This window comes from Mixophyes fleayi, chromosome 5 (genome assembly GCF_038048845.1).
Source record: "Mixophyes fleayi isolate aMixFle1 chromosome 5, aMixFle1.hap1, whole genome shotgun sequence".
Classification (NCBI taxonomy): domain Eukaryota; kingdom Metazoa; phylum Chordata; class Amphibia; order Anura; family Limnodynastidae; genus Mixophyes; species Mixophyes fleayi.
The window spans coordinates 172,226,741-172,243,023 of NC_134406.1; the positions used below are offsets into that span (position 1 = coordinate 172,226,741).

The window sequence follows — 16,283 nt, forward strand, 5'->3', positions numbered from 1 at the left end:
AATACAAATGATGGAACTACAAACACAGCAGTGTTTCTCTGTTGGCATTGCAGATTGTATTTATTTATTTTTACAATTTGTTTGTTTGAAAATGTGGATGATCACATTGATGTGTTTAACCATCTAATGTGCATGTTTTGTAGTTTGTATATACAACTGCTTGCCACCATGTTGTGGAGGCTCTTCTGTTCAACATTTCCATGTACAAATGCGCATCTTGTGTGCCCACTGCACACACAATACAGTGCATTGAGTAAGTAATATTAATTGCCAGTAATTTAGAAACAATTTAAAATGGTTTTCCTTTCTATTTTTTTCCTTTCTACAGATGAAAAACACTAGGATTGAGCTGCTAGAGGAGGAATTGCGAAATGCCAGGGATGCAAATTCAGATAATTCCAAGAAAAACAAAGATCTTGATCACATTCTACAAAAGTATCAGATAGAATGTTCAGAGTATAAATCAAGACTCCTCCTCCTAGAGGATATGAAGAGGAAAGCTGAAATGGAAGGAGCTTCTTCTAAACAGAACCTTGACAAATCTTATAGTCAGATAACAGAACTTAATGAGAAGATAACCAGACTCACGTATGAGATAGATGATGAGAAAAGGAGGAGGAAAGCGCTAGAGGACAGGTGTGATGTCCATAAGAATGAATTTGACCAAGTACAACAAAAAAGGCAAAATGAATTAGAAGGTGTCAACCGTCTAAAGTTAGAAAATGACAAGTCAATCAAGGAAAAGGAGTATGAGATAGAGAGGATAAAAGTTCTTCTTCAGGAAGAGAGCCAGAGGAAGCGGGACTTTGAGAATGAGCTGTCAAAGGTAAGGAAGCAGTATAGTGACGAAATCAATAGTTTGAGGAGCAAGTATGACTCTGAAATAAACATTACAAAGACTACAATACAGCAAATAACTGTTCAGAAGGAAGAAGACACATATGAACTAAGAGCTCAGCTTGAGAAACTTGCCAGAGAAAACAGAGATCTTACCCAAGAAATCACCAGACTTAATGACATGGTTGTCCAAGTAAATGATCAGCGCAGAAGGGCAGAAGAAGATGCTCTTCAACAAAAAGCCTCAGGCTCTGAGATTTCTCAGAGAAAGCAGCATCTAGAAACGGAATTACAGAAGTTAATTCATGTTCATTCGGAGGACATTGCAAAATATAAGATGTCACTGGAAGAAGCTGGCAGAACAATTCAAGATAAAAACAAAGACATTGACAAATTTAAGTACCAACTTCAAGAGGAGGCTGCACGTCAGAGACAATATGAAAATGAGCTTGTAAAGGTAAGACACAATTATGACGATCAGCTTATAAGTTTAAAGAACAAGTATGAGACAGAGCTTAATATTACAAAAACCACCATCCACGAAATAACTATTCAAAAAGAAGACAACATCGGTGACTTAAATAAACAAATTGATAATTTTGCAAGAGAGAAACGGGAATTATTGACAGAGGTCAACAGACTGAAGACCTCTCTGACACAAATTACAAACAACCTGAAAAAAACAGAGGATGACTCTCGCCAGCAGAAGTCAATGACATCAGACCTAACTCAAAGGAAGCAGCAGCTAGAGATTGAACTGAGGCAGCTCAGCATTGTTAGGACTGAGGAAGAGCAGAGAAGCAAAAAATCCCTTGAAGATGCTGCCAAAACCATTCAAGACCGCAATAAGGAGATTGATCGACTGAAAAAAGTAATTGATGTTGAAATAGACCAAAGGAAAAAACTCGAGGATGAGCATGTTAAATTACAACGGACTCAGTTTGACTTGCAGAAAGCCAACAGCACTGCCTCAGAAACTATAAGTAAATTGAAGATTCAGGAACAAGAGCTAATTAGGCTTAAATCAGACTTTGAAAATCTATCACTAGAACAACAAGGACGGGAAAAGGACATAACTAGACTTCAAGCCAACCTGAAAGACCTGCAGACACAAAAGAACAAACTAGAGGAAGAGATAAACCGACAAAAAAGAATTGCTTCTGATGAGCATGCAAAAAATAAAAAGTTAGAAGAAGATTTGGAAGTTCTTAGAAGAAGTAGTAGCGAACAACTGAAAAAGATCACAACTCTTACACAGCAAATAGAGCAAGTTACTATTGTTAAAAAGCAAACTGAGGGGGACTTACAGCAGCAGAGGGAGGCTTTAGACAGCCAACTTAGAGATCAGCAGAGAAATATTGATGAGCTGAGTAAACTTGTAACAGAGGTGGAAAGCCTACGTCGGCAGTTGCATGTAGAGCAAGAAAACTTAAGACAGGCTCATATAAGAAATGAGCACTTGCAGAAAACCATTGAAGAGCGAAACAGAAGCTTAAATGAGAGTAAAATAGAGATAGAAAGGCTGCAGTCAATCACTGAAAATCTGACTAAAGAACACCTAAGGCTAGAAGAGGAGCTGCGTTATGTTAGACTTGAAAATGATGAAGTGAAGAAGAGTAAAGATGAAGTGGATGGTGAAAAAAACGCCACTATTACAGAGCTAAAAAGCCAGCTACAAATCAGCAACAAGCGATCATTGGAGCTACAGGGCCTAATTAATGAGTTACAGAAAGAGAGGCAAAATTTGAGACAGGAAATTGAAAAATTCCAAAAGCAAGCACTAGAGGTACTCTCATAAATTTAATTTTAACTATATTTTGTCCAGTAATCATAAATGATCTGCAATTCATAATCGACTGTTTATAATAGAGCTTTATATTTAGTACATTTGCTGACAGTTTTGTAGGTGCCTTGAAGCCAAGGACACCCCAGCCAAACTCTGCCAATTGGCATCAACCCCTTTATGATAATCTCAAACTTGACAGATGACATCATCCATTTTAAATGGAATTCCTTTTGAGATCAAACAATCTACCAATAGTTCTTTTCGTAGGCACCTACTATGTAAGCAATGAGCATATTTTAAATGAGTACCTAGGAAAGTATATGCAAATCAAGCTGAAAATATGCAGCTCTGGTTACCAAAATAAGTATTAATCATTTATATTCTAAAAAGGGTATTATATTTGTTAAGTGGTCAAATATTTAGGTAATTATGTTTACTTAACAGTTGGTAAAAACAATCCTATGTATTTCTCTTGTTACATTAAGGAATGGCAGCTATAATATATTTGTTATACTAAACAGGAGATGCTTTTAGGGGAAAAATGTGTTTTTTAGTTTAGTAATATATGAACCTATACAGCTCTGCACTACACTTAAATGTCTATATATATATATATATATATATATATATATATATATATTACTTAAGATAACTTAATATAAAGGAAACTAATTTTGTCATTGTCCTTTAAAATTCTATTTTGTATGTGTTGTGATTTAATCAATTAACTCTAGATCTGGTATCTTTTTCTAATCCTATGTATTACATGTCTCAATTGTCAATTAATCTGTGTCTTTTCTTATTAAATTTTGTCCTTTACAGTTTGTGACCTTTTTTATTTTTTGTGTTTTTTTGTGTTCAGGGTTTTTATTTTTTTGTTCTCTACTAAAACTGAACTAGAAACAAACATATTCTATAATTTAATAGCAGGACACAAACTATTTTTATTATAATGCTGTTGGTGTTGTGCATCATAAGTGACAAAATTGTGATTAATATCACAAGGTATGGACATATAAACAAATGAACATGAATTCGTACTCCATAGTAAAAAGCATAAAACATGCTACAAAGAAAACCAATGATTGTGTTTACGAATCTTACAAATAGTAATTTTGAAACATGGGGGAAAGAAGCTGAGTTGGCTGATTGTGTTTTTTGTCTTTGGTCTAGGCAACTAGTAAGATACAGGAATCCAGTATGAAATGTTCTGAAATTTTCCAAGAAAAGGAAAGCCTCTTAATGAAAATAAAACTTCTGGAACAAGACAAAACAAGGCTCCAACGTCTGGAAGAGGAACTAAGTCGTGCAAAATCTTCGCTAGAAGCAGAAGCCCGGATTAAGCAGCGCTTGGAAGAAGAGAAACATCAAATTCGCAATGACTTTAATCAGTGGAAGAGTCAATATACCCGCACAGACGTGGATGTAAAGAGGATTGAGAGTGACTGGGAGAGGAGCGAGCGAGATAAGGTTTCATTAAAAAGTGAAATTGAAAGATTGCAGGCAGAGATTAGGTCAATTGAAGAGCGATGCAAACGTACTCTAGAGGAGACCATGAAATCAAATCGGGCAGATTTTGAAGCGCAGCGACTTGCACTGCAAAGAGAGCTGGAAAATCTAAAGAGGCGTCCTCTTTGTTCAAGTAAGCAGATTCAGACTGATGAGGACATGACAATAGATCCTTCAAAATTTGTTTTTGATGGGCTGAGGAAAAAGGTAACGGCACACCAGCTTCTTGAATGTCAAATAATAACAAAGTCTACATTTGAAAAATTAGTAAAGGGACAGAAATCACTGGAAGAGGTTGCTGCTGAGGTTGAGCCTTATTTGAAAGGTGCTGGTGCAATTGCTGGAGTCTCTGTTACTCCTAAAGAGAAATATCCATTTGTGGAAGCTAAAAGAAAGAAACTGATTTCACCTGAAAGCATGGTCATGCTGCTAGAGGCTCAAGCTGCAACGGGAGGAATAATAGACCTGCAGAGGAATGAGAAGCTAACAGTAGATAATGCTATAGCTAGGGACCTCATTGATTTCCAAGACAGAGAAGCCATATATACTGCAGAAAAAGCAGTCACTGGCTTTAAAGATCCTTTCTCAGGAAAGATCGTATCTGTTGCTGAAGCCATTAAGAAAAATTTAATTAGCCGGCAAGTTGGTATGCGGCTCCTAGAAGCCCAAGTGGCATCCGGAGGAATAGTTGACCCAGTAAACAGTGTGTTCTTGCCTGTTGAGGTTGCATTATCGCGTGGCTTGATTGATCGGGATTTGAGCCGTTCATTAAATGATCCCAGTGATGATGCAAAGAACTTCCTAGAACCAGTCACTAAGAAAAATGTAAGTTATGCACAGCTTAGACAGAAATGCAGAGTTGAGGCTCATTCAGGACTTCTTTTGCTACCGGTAATGAAGAAAAGCCTCTCATTCCAAGGTATTAGACAACAAGTTTCAGTGACTGAGTTAGTGGAGTCTGGTATCATATTTGCATCCACAAAAGATGAACTAGAAGCTGGGAAAATTTCTGTGGAAGAAGTCAGTGAACGAATCAAAGACTTCCTGCAGGGATCCAGTTGTATTGCTGGAATCTACAATGAGGCTACAAAAGAAACATTTGGGATCTATGATGCAATGAAAAAAGGTTTGCTGAGACCTGGAACCACACTTGAGCTACTAGAAGCTCAAGCAGCAACAGGATTTATAGTGGATCCAGTAAACAATCTAAGACTACCAGTTGAAGAAGCTTACAACCGAGGTCTTGTTGGAATTGAATACAAGGAAAAATTATTATCTGCAGAAAGAGCAGTTACTGGTTACACAGACCTAGAAACTGGGAAAAAAATATCTTTATTTCAGGCTATGAACAAAGAACTTATTGAAAAAGGACATGGAATCCGCTTGCTGGAAGCTCAAATTGCCACTGGCGGAATCATTGACCCCGAAGCAAGTCATCGTTTACCAGTTGATGTTGCTTACAAACGCGGATATTTTAACCAAGAAATGAATGAAATTCTTTCTGATCCAAGTGACGATACCAAAGGTTTTTTTGATCCCAACACGGAAGAAAATCTGACATACCTACAACTTAAAGAAAGGTGCAGGGTTGATAAGAAAACAAATCTTTGCCTACTGCCACTAAAAGAAAAGAAAAAGTTGGTTCAAGCATCCCAAAAGAAAACCTCTAGGAAGCGTAGAGTGGTTATTGTTGATCCAGACACCAACCGAGAAATGACGGTACAAGAAGCTTATAGTAAAAAGCTTATTGATTATGACACCTATCTTGATCTTTCAGAACAAGAGTGTGAATGGGAAGAAATAACTAGTACAGGTTCAGATGGTTCAGTAAGAGTTGTTCTTGTTGACCGAAAAACAGGAAACCAGTATGATGTCCAAGAAGCAATAGAATTGGGTATAATCAACAAGACCAATTTTGAACAATATCGTTCTGGTACCTTAAGCCTTACTCAATTTGCAGATATGATCTCCAACAAAAATCTCAGTGATGATGTGTTAATGACTTCAAGGCAAGATTCCCTTTCATCTCCTGGGTTTCGAACCAGTTCATGGTCTAAAAGTGGCTCATTTTCAGACACATTAGAAGAAACCAGTCCTATTGCAGCAATATTTGATACTGAAAACTTAGAAAAAATCTCTATCTCAGAAGGCATCAAACGTGGTATTGTTGATACAATTACTGGACAGCGTTTGCTGGAAGCACAAGCATGCACTGGAGGAATTATAAACCCAATCAGTGGAGACAGAATCTCTTTGCAAGATGCTGTCACCCAAGGCATAATAGACCATGATATGTCAGGCAGGCTGAAGCAAGCTCAGAAAGCTTATTCTGGTTTTGATGGCGTAAGAGGACAGAAAAAATTATCTGCTGCAGAAGCAATCAAGGTAAACTGGCTGCCGTATGAAGCTGGACAACGTTTTCTTGAGTTTCAGTACCTAACAGGAGGCCTTATTGATCCAGAAACACAATTAAGGATAACTACAGAAGAAGCTATTCGAAACGGAATGATTGATGGTCGTGGTGCTCAGAAATTACGAGATATAAGCAGTTACCCTAAAATTCTCACTTGTCCAAAAACAAAACTGAAAATCTCTTACAAAGAAGCATCTGATCGATCAATGGTTGAAGACATAACAGGTTTACGAATGCTTGAAGCTGCTTCAGTATCTTCTAAAGGCATAAGCAGCCCATATAATGTGTCTTCAGCACCTGGATCACGTTCAGGATCTCGTTCTGGTTCACGCAGTGGATCCCGCAGAGGAAGTTTCGATGCTACATCTTCCTCGTCTTCCGCTTACAGCTATTCCTTCCAATCTATTAGTAATGGTTCTTTGGGGATATAATTAGTAATGGGTTTGACTTGCTACTGTAGTAAACATTACCAGTTTTGCCTTTTTAAAAAAGCAGATGGAAAAACTACAAACGCTTTCTATTTTTCTAATTTGAAAATTTGTCAAATGTGCACTGAATATGGGAAACTTTAATATTTTCATTATGAAGGGCTCCATCTATTTTAAGCCCACCATTATGGAAATGGTTAAAGAAAACAATTTCATGTATTTAGCAAAAAGTAGGGGGGTAACACATTTGTATTGTAGTTGACATTTAGTGTGCCTTTTCTATAAATTCTGATTTAGTAAAAGCTTTGTTAGTGAATGTTTCCTAGCTGTTTTTAATATTGTCATATATTTTAACATTTGCAGATGAATTTCATAATGTAATTTCCAAAATGCCATAACAGTAAGGGTTCCATGCTTACATTTGAATATAGGCTTACTCCATAATTCTTAGCTCCTGGTATGCAATACTATTTACATGTTCTTTGTGTGGTGCCTTTAGAGGTTTTTTTATTCACTTTTGCTTGTTTGTTATACTTGCTGGCAATAAAGTTTGAACCATTTCAAATGTCTTTCTTATTTGTTCAGTTTAATCATTTTTATAATGGTTTTCTGGTGAATGTTTATTAAAACATACTTGCTGTAGTTGTTAAAAGCATGTATGTTGTTTTTTTTAGGTGCTCAGTGGCAAAGATGACCTACCATACATGGTAGCGCCAGATTAAGCACTCTTGGGGTCTCTAGGCAAGATATTGGTTTGGACATCCTTACCCGCCCCACTCAGTTTGTGTAAAAACAAAAGAAGCAAAAAACAGGTTAGAGTAATCCAGGCCCTCAGTCCTCCAGGGACGTTTGAACTCATATAACTTATAGTGGCTCTCTTCATGTAAATACCTGCACAGAACTGCCATACATTCCGAACCTAGAGGTTTCCTGCCATTTGCAAGATACAACCAGCTCCTGCAGTGGATGACCAAGTATATTTTTAAAACACACGAAAGTTGTCAACCATAAGCTATTTGGACAGTTGCAAGTGCTGGCTGAGATGAGATTCCACAAACAGCTTGGTCTCGGGCATAGGACCTCACTGTGATCTTCCCAGTTGAGGGTTGTGGGGTTCATGGAATAGAAAGATAAATTGTGTGATGTACCCCAAAACAATTTATCAAAGAATTCGCATGTCTCCAAGCATCTATATATTTGAAGGATTAGTCTGATATTTAAGAAGTGATAGGTTTTAGGTTTACATGTTCTGGAACTAAATTGAACATTTATGTTCCTTACACTCCTGTGTAGCATCACATAATTCCAAAGGTCTAACAAGTGAATTTCTTTAAGCATTCTAGAAAAATAGCATGTTACTATACCTTTAAGGCAGGTGGGCCTCGTTGTAATCACATCCCGTAAAGTACTGTACCTCAACACTTCAATTCAAATTGCTATAAGCCTCAGTTTTCAGCATTATTTAAAACCTTGAAGAAAGTTACTAAAAGGCCTAATTGCCTTGCAGGATTATTTTTTTTAGCTTTTTTAGTATATTTTATATAGTTTTCTGAAAAGTTTTATTTTTTTATTGTAGCATTTTTAAATTGTTTGTTAAATGTAATCATAAAGCAAATACAGGGTTTAGTGTAGGAAAAATACTGTGATGGTAGTATTGATGTTATGGCTTATAAACCCAACAGTGCTTAAATTGTCACCCCATCCTCATATTAAAATAACTAGAGTCATAAAGGTCATAAGTCATATTTAATTAGCCGCAGAGTGCCTCCGGTATGGTCGCGAATGCACTCCGCTGTGATGTAACATCACAATGTTGAGGTACCGTAGTACCTGAAAATGTGTGCAGCCACGATATCCGGCAGAACATTGTGGCTAATTGAATACCCCCATAGAGTGAATGAGAATCCTTATTTTTACTTTGTGTGTAGTTTGGAATATTCACATTTAGGTCTATTACCTCACTTACATTTAAAATATAATGAGCAATGATGATTCATTCAGACTAGTTGGGACCTTTTCAACAACCTATGTAAAGATTGCTACAGTGCTTTTGGATATATGTCACCAGAAGTGAGGTCACCTGACATGGCCTTGTACTCGCATTATACCTTATAGTCTGATATTTGTATGCTCCTAACAAATGGAAAGAAGCATATAGATCAATTATATTGAAACTGCACTTAATGTGCATTTTATGCAAGTTTTTGGGGTGTAATTTACTTGGTGAGTGTTTTTCTGTTCAATTATTCTCTTTTTCTATCTTTTGGTGAATTAAGAATCTCTGAGTTCACTGATCAAATATCTTACCATAGATAGTCATTTAGGTCCGATATATACTCTAACAATTTTGCCCACCTTGAATGGTGTCATCCCAGGTATGTGAAGTGTTGGAATAATACATATTAGAATGTTTCTTTTTTATATAGCTTTAGTAAAGGCAGCAGCAGAGTGAGGTCTGAATAGGCAAATCCTGAATATCACAAAGCCAAACTGCACCCGAAGAGTTCAGAAAAAATGTAAATTGAATTGGCCCTCGTACAGAAAAGGTACAAAGAATTTGGTTGGTTGTGATGACAAAGAATGAAATGCTGGTATGTAGAGATGGCACCGTGACTTCTTTTATAGGGATTGGAATTTACACTTATTTTGGTTTTTTTTTGTTGTGCGTCTGACCAGCAACTTTGCACAAAGAAGTACACACATATCAAAAAGTCAGGTGAATAAATCTAAGACAGTAGTAAAATACTGACAAAATGAATATAAATAAATATAAGTAATAGCAAATGAATGAACCTGAGCTAAACAAAAATTGTGAGATTTCACTTGCTTCACAGGAAAACTCCTATCAGAGTTTTTAAATATCTGCAGTAACCATTAATTTTATCGTTTTCCAATAAGCATTGTCTAAGTGATTTCTTGTGTTTCCAAAGCACAAACAATTTATTTAGCAGATGCAAAAGTTTTAGCAGTTCAATACATAATTGTAATACAGTACAGCCGATACCAAATACATACATACCGCTGCGCTCCGCTGGTACCAGCTTACAGTACTTCAGTCCACAAGACTGTGGTCAGAGATGACTGCAGCTGGTCCAGCGAGGCTGTATTATATACACTTAGTGTTACAGAGAAATCAATACAGATAATGTGGATTGCTTCTATAGGTCCAGTGTGCTACAGGTCAGAGGCCAGTTCAAAATATCCAAAGGTGGGGGTCAACTCTCCAGGGGATGCACTCCGATTTTCCCGCCAATAATCCAGTTTCAACTAGTCTATTTGCATTATACAATCAGTATCACTTTAAACATTTATTCCCTAACATCGCTAAATAGAGTATGCAATGTGCGATCTCTTCGGCGAATGAACCGGACAACTGCGGATGAATAGGGGATTAAAATACTAAACATGACATGTTTCCTGTAACCTGAACCTTAAATATCACTAAAGTGTACATATAACCTTAATATATATAACTATAAACTAAATACCATCTGCTCATAAATCACTGTGGAATGGAACCATTATAAATATGAAATATATAAATAACTGAATGTGAGAGTGCGAGTGTATGCGTGCGTATTTTACCGTGTGATCGCGCCGTGCCACGTGTTACACTGATCGCAATTGCACGGTAAAACAATATTAACCAATATACTTTAGTTCATCCAATTATACGACTTCGACACCATTCACGAAAAGGATTGTGAATGGTTGCAGCAATCTGCCTGTCAAACTGGGTTACCTTTTTACTATCAATTTTCTCAATTTACTCAAGCATGGAAGACTACAGTAAATTGAATCCAAGCATAAACACTATATGGACAAAAGTATTCGGACGCTTGACCATTACACCAACAGGGACTGTAATGACATTGTATTCAAATACATATACTTTAATATGGACTTCATCCCCCTTTTGCAGTGATAACTCCATTCCATTTCATCTCGAGTTGTTCGTTGGGGGTGAGGTCAGGGCTCGGTGAGGGCCAGTCAAGTTCTTCCACACCAAACTCATCAAACCATGTCTTTTGTAATCCTTGCTTTGTGCACTGAGGCACAGTCATGTTGGAACAGAAAAGGCCCTTTCCAAACTGTTGCCACAAAGTTGAAAGCATAGCATTGTCGAAAATGACTTGGTATGCTGAAACATTAAGATTGCCCTTCACTGGAGATAAGGGGCCTAGCCCAAACACTGAAAAACAGCCCCATACCATTATCCCTCCTCCACCAAACTTCACAGTTGGCATAATGCAGTCAGGCAGGTAGCGTTCTCCCGGCATCAGCCAAACCCAGACTCGCCAATTTAACTGCCTGAGAAGCGTGATTTGTCACTCTACAGAAAACGTTTCCACTGCTCCACAGTCCAGTGTCTGTGTGCTTTACAGCACTCCATCTGACGCTTGGCATTGGTCTTGGTGATGTGAGGCTTGCATGCAGCTGCTCAGTCAAGGAAACCCATTCCGTTAAGCTCCCGCCGCACAGTTTTTGTGCTTACATTAATTCCAGTGGAAGTTCTGAACTCTTCAGCTACAGAATAAGCAGAGCGTTGGCGACTTTTACGCACCATGCGCCTTAGCAGCCGTTGACCCCGCTCTACAGTCATGGCCAAACGTTTTGAGAATGACACAAATATTAGTTTTCACAAAGTTTGCTGCTTCAGTGGTTTTAGACCTTTTTGTCAGATGTTTCTATGGTATACTGAAGTAAAATTACAAGCATTTCATAAATGTCAAAGGCTTTTATTGACAATTACATTAAGTTTATGCAGTGTTGCCCTTCTTTTTGAAGACCTCTGCAATTCGCCCTGGCATGCTGTCAATCAACTTCTGGGCCACATACTGACTGATGGCCGCCCATTCTTGCCAAATCAATGCTTGGAGTTTGTCAGAATTTGTGGGTTTTTGTTTGTCTCCTCTTGAGGATTGACCACAAGTTCTCAATGAGATTAAGGTCTGGGGAGTTTCCTGGCCATGGACCCAAAATTTCGATGTCTTGATCCCCGAGTCACTTAGTTATCACTTTTGCCTTATGACAAGGTGCTCCATCATGCTGGAAAAGGTATTGTTCATCACCAAACTGTTCTTGGATGGTTGGGAGAACACTTATGAAATGCTTATAATTTTACTTCAGTATTCCATAGCAACATCTGACAAAAAGGTCTAAAAACACTGAAGCAGCAAAACTAATATTTGTGTCATTCTCAAAACTTTTGGCCATGACTGTATGATTTTACATGGTCTTCTGCTTCTTGGCTGAGTTGCTGCTGTTCCTAAACGCTTCCACTTTCTAATAATATCACTTACAGTTGACCGTGGAATATCCAGCAGGAATGAAATATCACAAACCATCTTATTGCAAAGGGGGCATCTTATCACAGTACCACGCTTGAAGTCACTTAGCTCTTCAGAACGACCCATTTTGTATCACAAATGTTTGCAAATGGAGACTGCATGGCTAGGTGCTTGATTTTATGCACCTCTGGCAATCGGTCTGTTAATTCAATAATTAACAGGTGTGGCCAAATACTTTTTTCCATATAGTGTATATATTTTTAGCCAGAATAAGAATGATATGAATCAGAAATGTTTCCTTACATTTACTAATGTGAAGTAAGAATGCTATAGGATATTTTGGCAAGTGAGGTTTGAAAACATAATTAATGAAACTGAACACCTTATCCTAGCATTTATTTTTTTCGGCATGACCAAACAGTGTATGTATTTAGCCTATGGAGACCTGCATTTAAAACCTATACCCATCTCTTATGCAACCAAATATTTTTGCTGAGCAAGTAATACATTTTAATTGATTTGTAAGGTGCCTCAATGTTCCACAGCACTGGACAGTTGGGAAAACTGGACTTGCATAAAAATGGGAACATACAAATTATTATTATTCTTCTTTATTTGGCGCCACAAGGTTTCTGCAGCACCATACAAAAAACAGTACAACAAAACAGAGTACAACAGTACAGAGCAAAACAAGTAAAACTGAGACTCCAATTGCTCCAAGCATAACAAGTACATTGACCTTGGAGAAGAAGAAATGGTATTGAGACAGAAGGAAAGTGTACGAGAGGAGTCAGTAGAGTGGATCAAACGCAAGAGGAGACAGGGAAGTGTGAGGTAAGGAGAACAAGGATGGAGAAGGTTAAGTGGATGGATGGTAGGCATTGAGGAACAGATGGGTTTTGAGAGCCCATTTGAAGGTGCTCAGATTAGGGGAAGACGGATAGAGCGAGGGAGGTTTTTCCAGTGGAGGGGGGCAGCACGGGAGAAATCTTGAATTCTGGCGTGGAATGAGGCAATCGGTGCGGAGTAAAGGCCACGATCAATGGCCGAACACAGGGAACGGGCGGGAATGTGAATAGAGAAGAGGTTAGAGATATAAGGGGAAGTGGAATGGGAGAGGGCCTTGTAGGTAATGGTGAGGAGTTTAAAGTGGATTCTGTAGGGGAAAGGGAGGCAGTGTAGGGCAAGTCAGAAATGGAAGGCAAAGGAAGAGTGGCGTGAAAGAAAGATGAGTCACGCAGCTGCATTGAGAATAGAGCGAAGGGGGTCAAGATGGAAGTGAGGGAGGCCAGTGAAGAGAAGGTTACAGTAATCGAGATGGTAAATTATGAGAGCGTGGATAATGATTTTGGCGGCATCCTGAGAGCCAGATGAGGGCAATATTCCGTAGTTGGAAATGACAGGATTGGGCAAGAGATTGAATGTGGGGGGAAAAAAAGAGGGAGGAGTCAATGGTGACAACCAAGCAGCGGAGTTGGGAAAAAGGAGAGATGGTGGTGTTATAAACGGTAATGGAAAGATTAAGGTGGAGTAAAGATTTAGAAGGAGGGAAAAGAATCAGTTCAGTTTTAGCAATGTTGATTTTGAGAAAGCGTGAAGACATCGAGGAGGAGATGGCGGAAAGGCAATCAGAAACATGAGCATGGGGGGGGGGCGGGTCAGAAGAAGAGATGTAGAGTTGCATGTCCTTGACGTAGAGGTTGTACTGTAGACCAAAGGAAGAGATGAGTTTGCCCAGGTAGGTAGTGTACAGTGAAAAAAAGAAGAGGGCCAAGGACAGAGCCCTGAGGAACTCCCAACGGGGAGGGCAGAGGGGGATGGGGATGAATCAGGCATGGAAACGGAGAAGGAGCTGTTGGCAAGGTACGAGGTGAACCATGTGAGGACTGTGCCAGAGAGAGAAGCTGGGTTGAGAGAAGTTAATTTTTAGGATTGATGAGAGGAATGCGTGTTTAAAGGAGGATGGAAATATGCCAGTGAAGGGAGACAGGTTGCAGAGATGGGCATGCAGCAGGAAAGACTGATCCTGGGCAGGTTTCAGGGTGAGTTGATAAGAGAAATGCAGAGATTTTGTCTTCTGGTACTGGAGAGAATAAATTAGGGGTTGATTGGGTAGTGTAGGAGAAGGTAGGAGGGTGTGAGGGATTTGGCACAAGGAAACATGTTGAATGGTGCTGATTTGGTCTTTTAAGTAGGTGACATAATCATGGGCTGTGAAGAGGAGGTGCAGGTGGGCAGAGAAGCGAGTTGCAGGTAGCAAAGAGGCAATGTAGATTAGAATACTTGGTGGATATTACAGAAGTGAATTATGTTTGCTTGATAGTGAAATGTTTGAAAAGATGCTTTTATAGTAGAGGAGGTCGGCATAGGAGTGAGACTTCTTCCAGTGGCGCTCAGCAGTATTTTTGCAGATAGGACTGTTTTGTGTGCCATGGTTGAGGTTTGGATTGTCAAAGATTGTATGTGGTGACTGAAGCTGCATTAGCTAGGGCTGCAGTTTTTGTTGTAGAAAGAGGCAGCCTGATCAGGACCGGGTAGTCATAGGAAATAGGTAGTAAATGTTTTAGTGAAAATGAGAAGTAGATGGTGTTGAGAGTATTTAGGTGCTACTGTGTGCATGTGAATTTGGATGTAAGGGTGGGAGCAAGAGGTAAGGTGAGGATAACGGCAAGTAGGCTGTGGATGGAGAGCAGAGAAGTTGGGGAAGATTGAGATGGAGCTGAAGCAGGGAGTGTCCATCACAGTGGGTTGGAGATGAAGAGGAGGGAGAAAGCTAAAGAAGTTTTGTGACAGCAGTTACAATGGGGTTGTCAATGAGACTGTTGAAATCATCTAGTGTGAGAGTAGGCAGGTCAAAGTGAGCCAGGCAGAAAAGTTGTCAAAGAATTGAGAAACTGGACCTGGGGGTGATTAAAAGAGCAACAGCAACACAAAGGTGGACAGGAGAGAATAGATGAATAGTGTGGACTTCAAAGGAAGAGAAAGAGGGGAAGGGTTCCATAAGAATGACTCAGAAGGTGCAATATGGAGAAAATAGAATTCCTGCTAAACCACCCAGTCTGTTTTTGGGTCAGTTTGCCTTTACAAGCCATCGCCGCTTAAAATTTTAGCTGAAAAATCGCCGATCTCCCGCGAGATGAAAAAAACTGACTTTGATACATTTACTCCAAGATGTGTTTGTATTAAGCTTCGATTTTTGCATATCTCCGATATTAGGCGACTTTGTCAGCAAAATTTAAAACGGCAATGTGTTTAAAGGCAAGTTTTGCCTTTAAACACATTGCCGTTTTTTACATTTGGCTGACAAAGTCAACGATTTGCAAAAATGGGAGCTTAATATGTTTACCCCCTAGTGTTCCAAAGTGTACAGAAAAAAGGGACGGATGGTAATGGAGATATGTGGTTAAAGTTGGAGGGATATATAGGTTTATTTATATATAAAATACATATACATATATATATATCTCTATCTATATCATATGTAGACATGTGTCGAAAAATGTTTAAGACTTTCATGAAAGTGACCCAGAATGTTGTTTATCCCAATATTGTCCCCTAGGTCTTTCTGCCAAGCCCTCTGTGTCTTAGCCCTGCATTTTCTCAAGTTGATTTCAATCATGTCTTTTTCCACTGTGTCTGAAATAAAGATATCTGGTTTAACCAATAAGAGAGTTGTGTAATAGCTTTCCAGCAGATACATAAAAATAGGAGAATTTGGTAAGAAGCATCTATCCTCTAATCGCTCAATAATATAAGGTCTGGCCTCCAGTGTAAAATATGTTGTGTATGCTTGCAATGCGCTTCAAGTACAAAGTTTTGTAGTCCTGAGGTAAACTGTAAGTTGCCCCAAAATGGAGAAAATATTGTCCTTTTTGAGCTTCCTACATATATGCAACAACGTGTCATAGGTATCTGTAAATAAGATATTAGAAGTGCTGCTGGGAAAAAGGAGCAAACGGCTCATATTCATGTTGCAGGATGGTGCAACACTGAGCAGCATTAAACCACTCCACAATAAC

General features: G+C 38.7%; 1 protein-coding gene across 4 annotated transcripts in view; it reads left to right on the plus strand.

Annotated features, from left to right (window-relative positions):
- DSP (desmoplakin) overlaps positions 1-7,538 on the plus strand; it is a 48,919-nt gene extending 41,381 nt beyond the window's left edge. For 2 of the 4 annotated variants that reach the window (XM_075213032.1, XM_075213033.1), the window contains exons 23-24: positions 329-2,623; positions 3,797-7,538. In XM_075213032.1, the coding sequence (XP_075069133.1) occupies positions 329-2,623; positions 3,797-6,976 (5,475 nt within the window). In that variant the 3' untranslated portion in view covers positions 6,977-7,538. The remainder of the gene's footprint in view (positions 1-328; positions 2,624-3,796) is intronic. The other 2 variants (XM_075213034.1, XM_075213035.1) reach the window with 2 other exon arrangements.
- Positions 7,539-16,283: the final 8,745 nt, after the last annotated feature.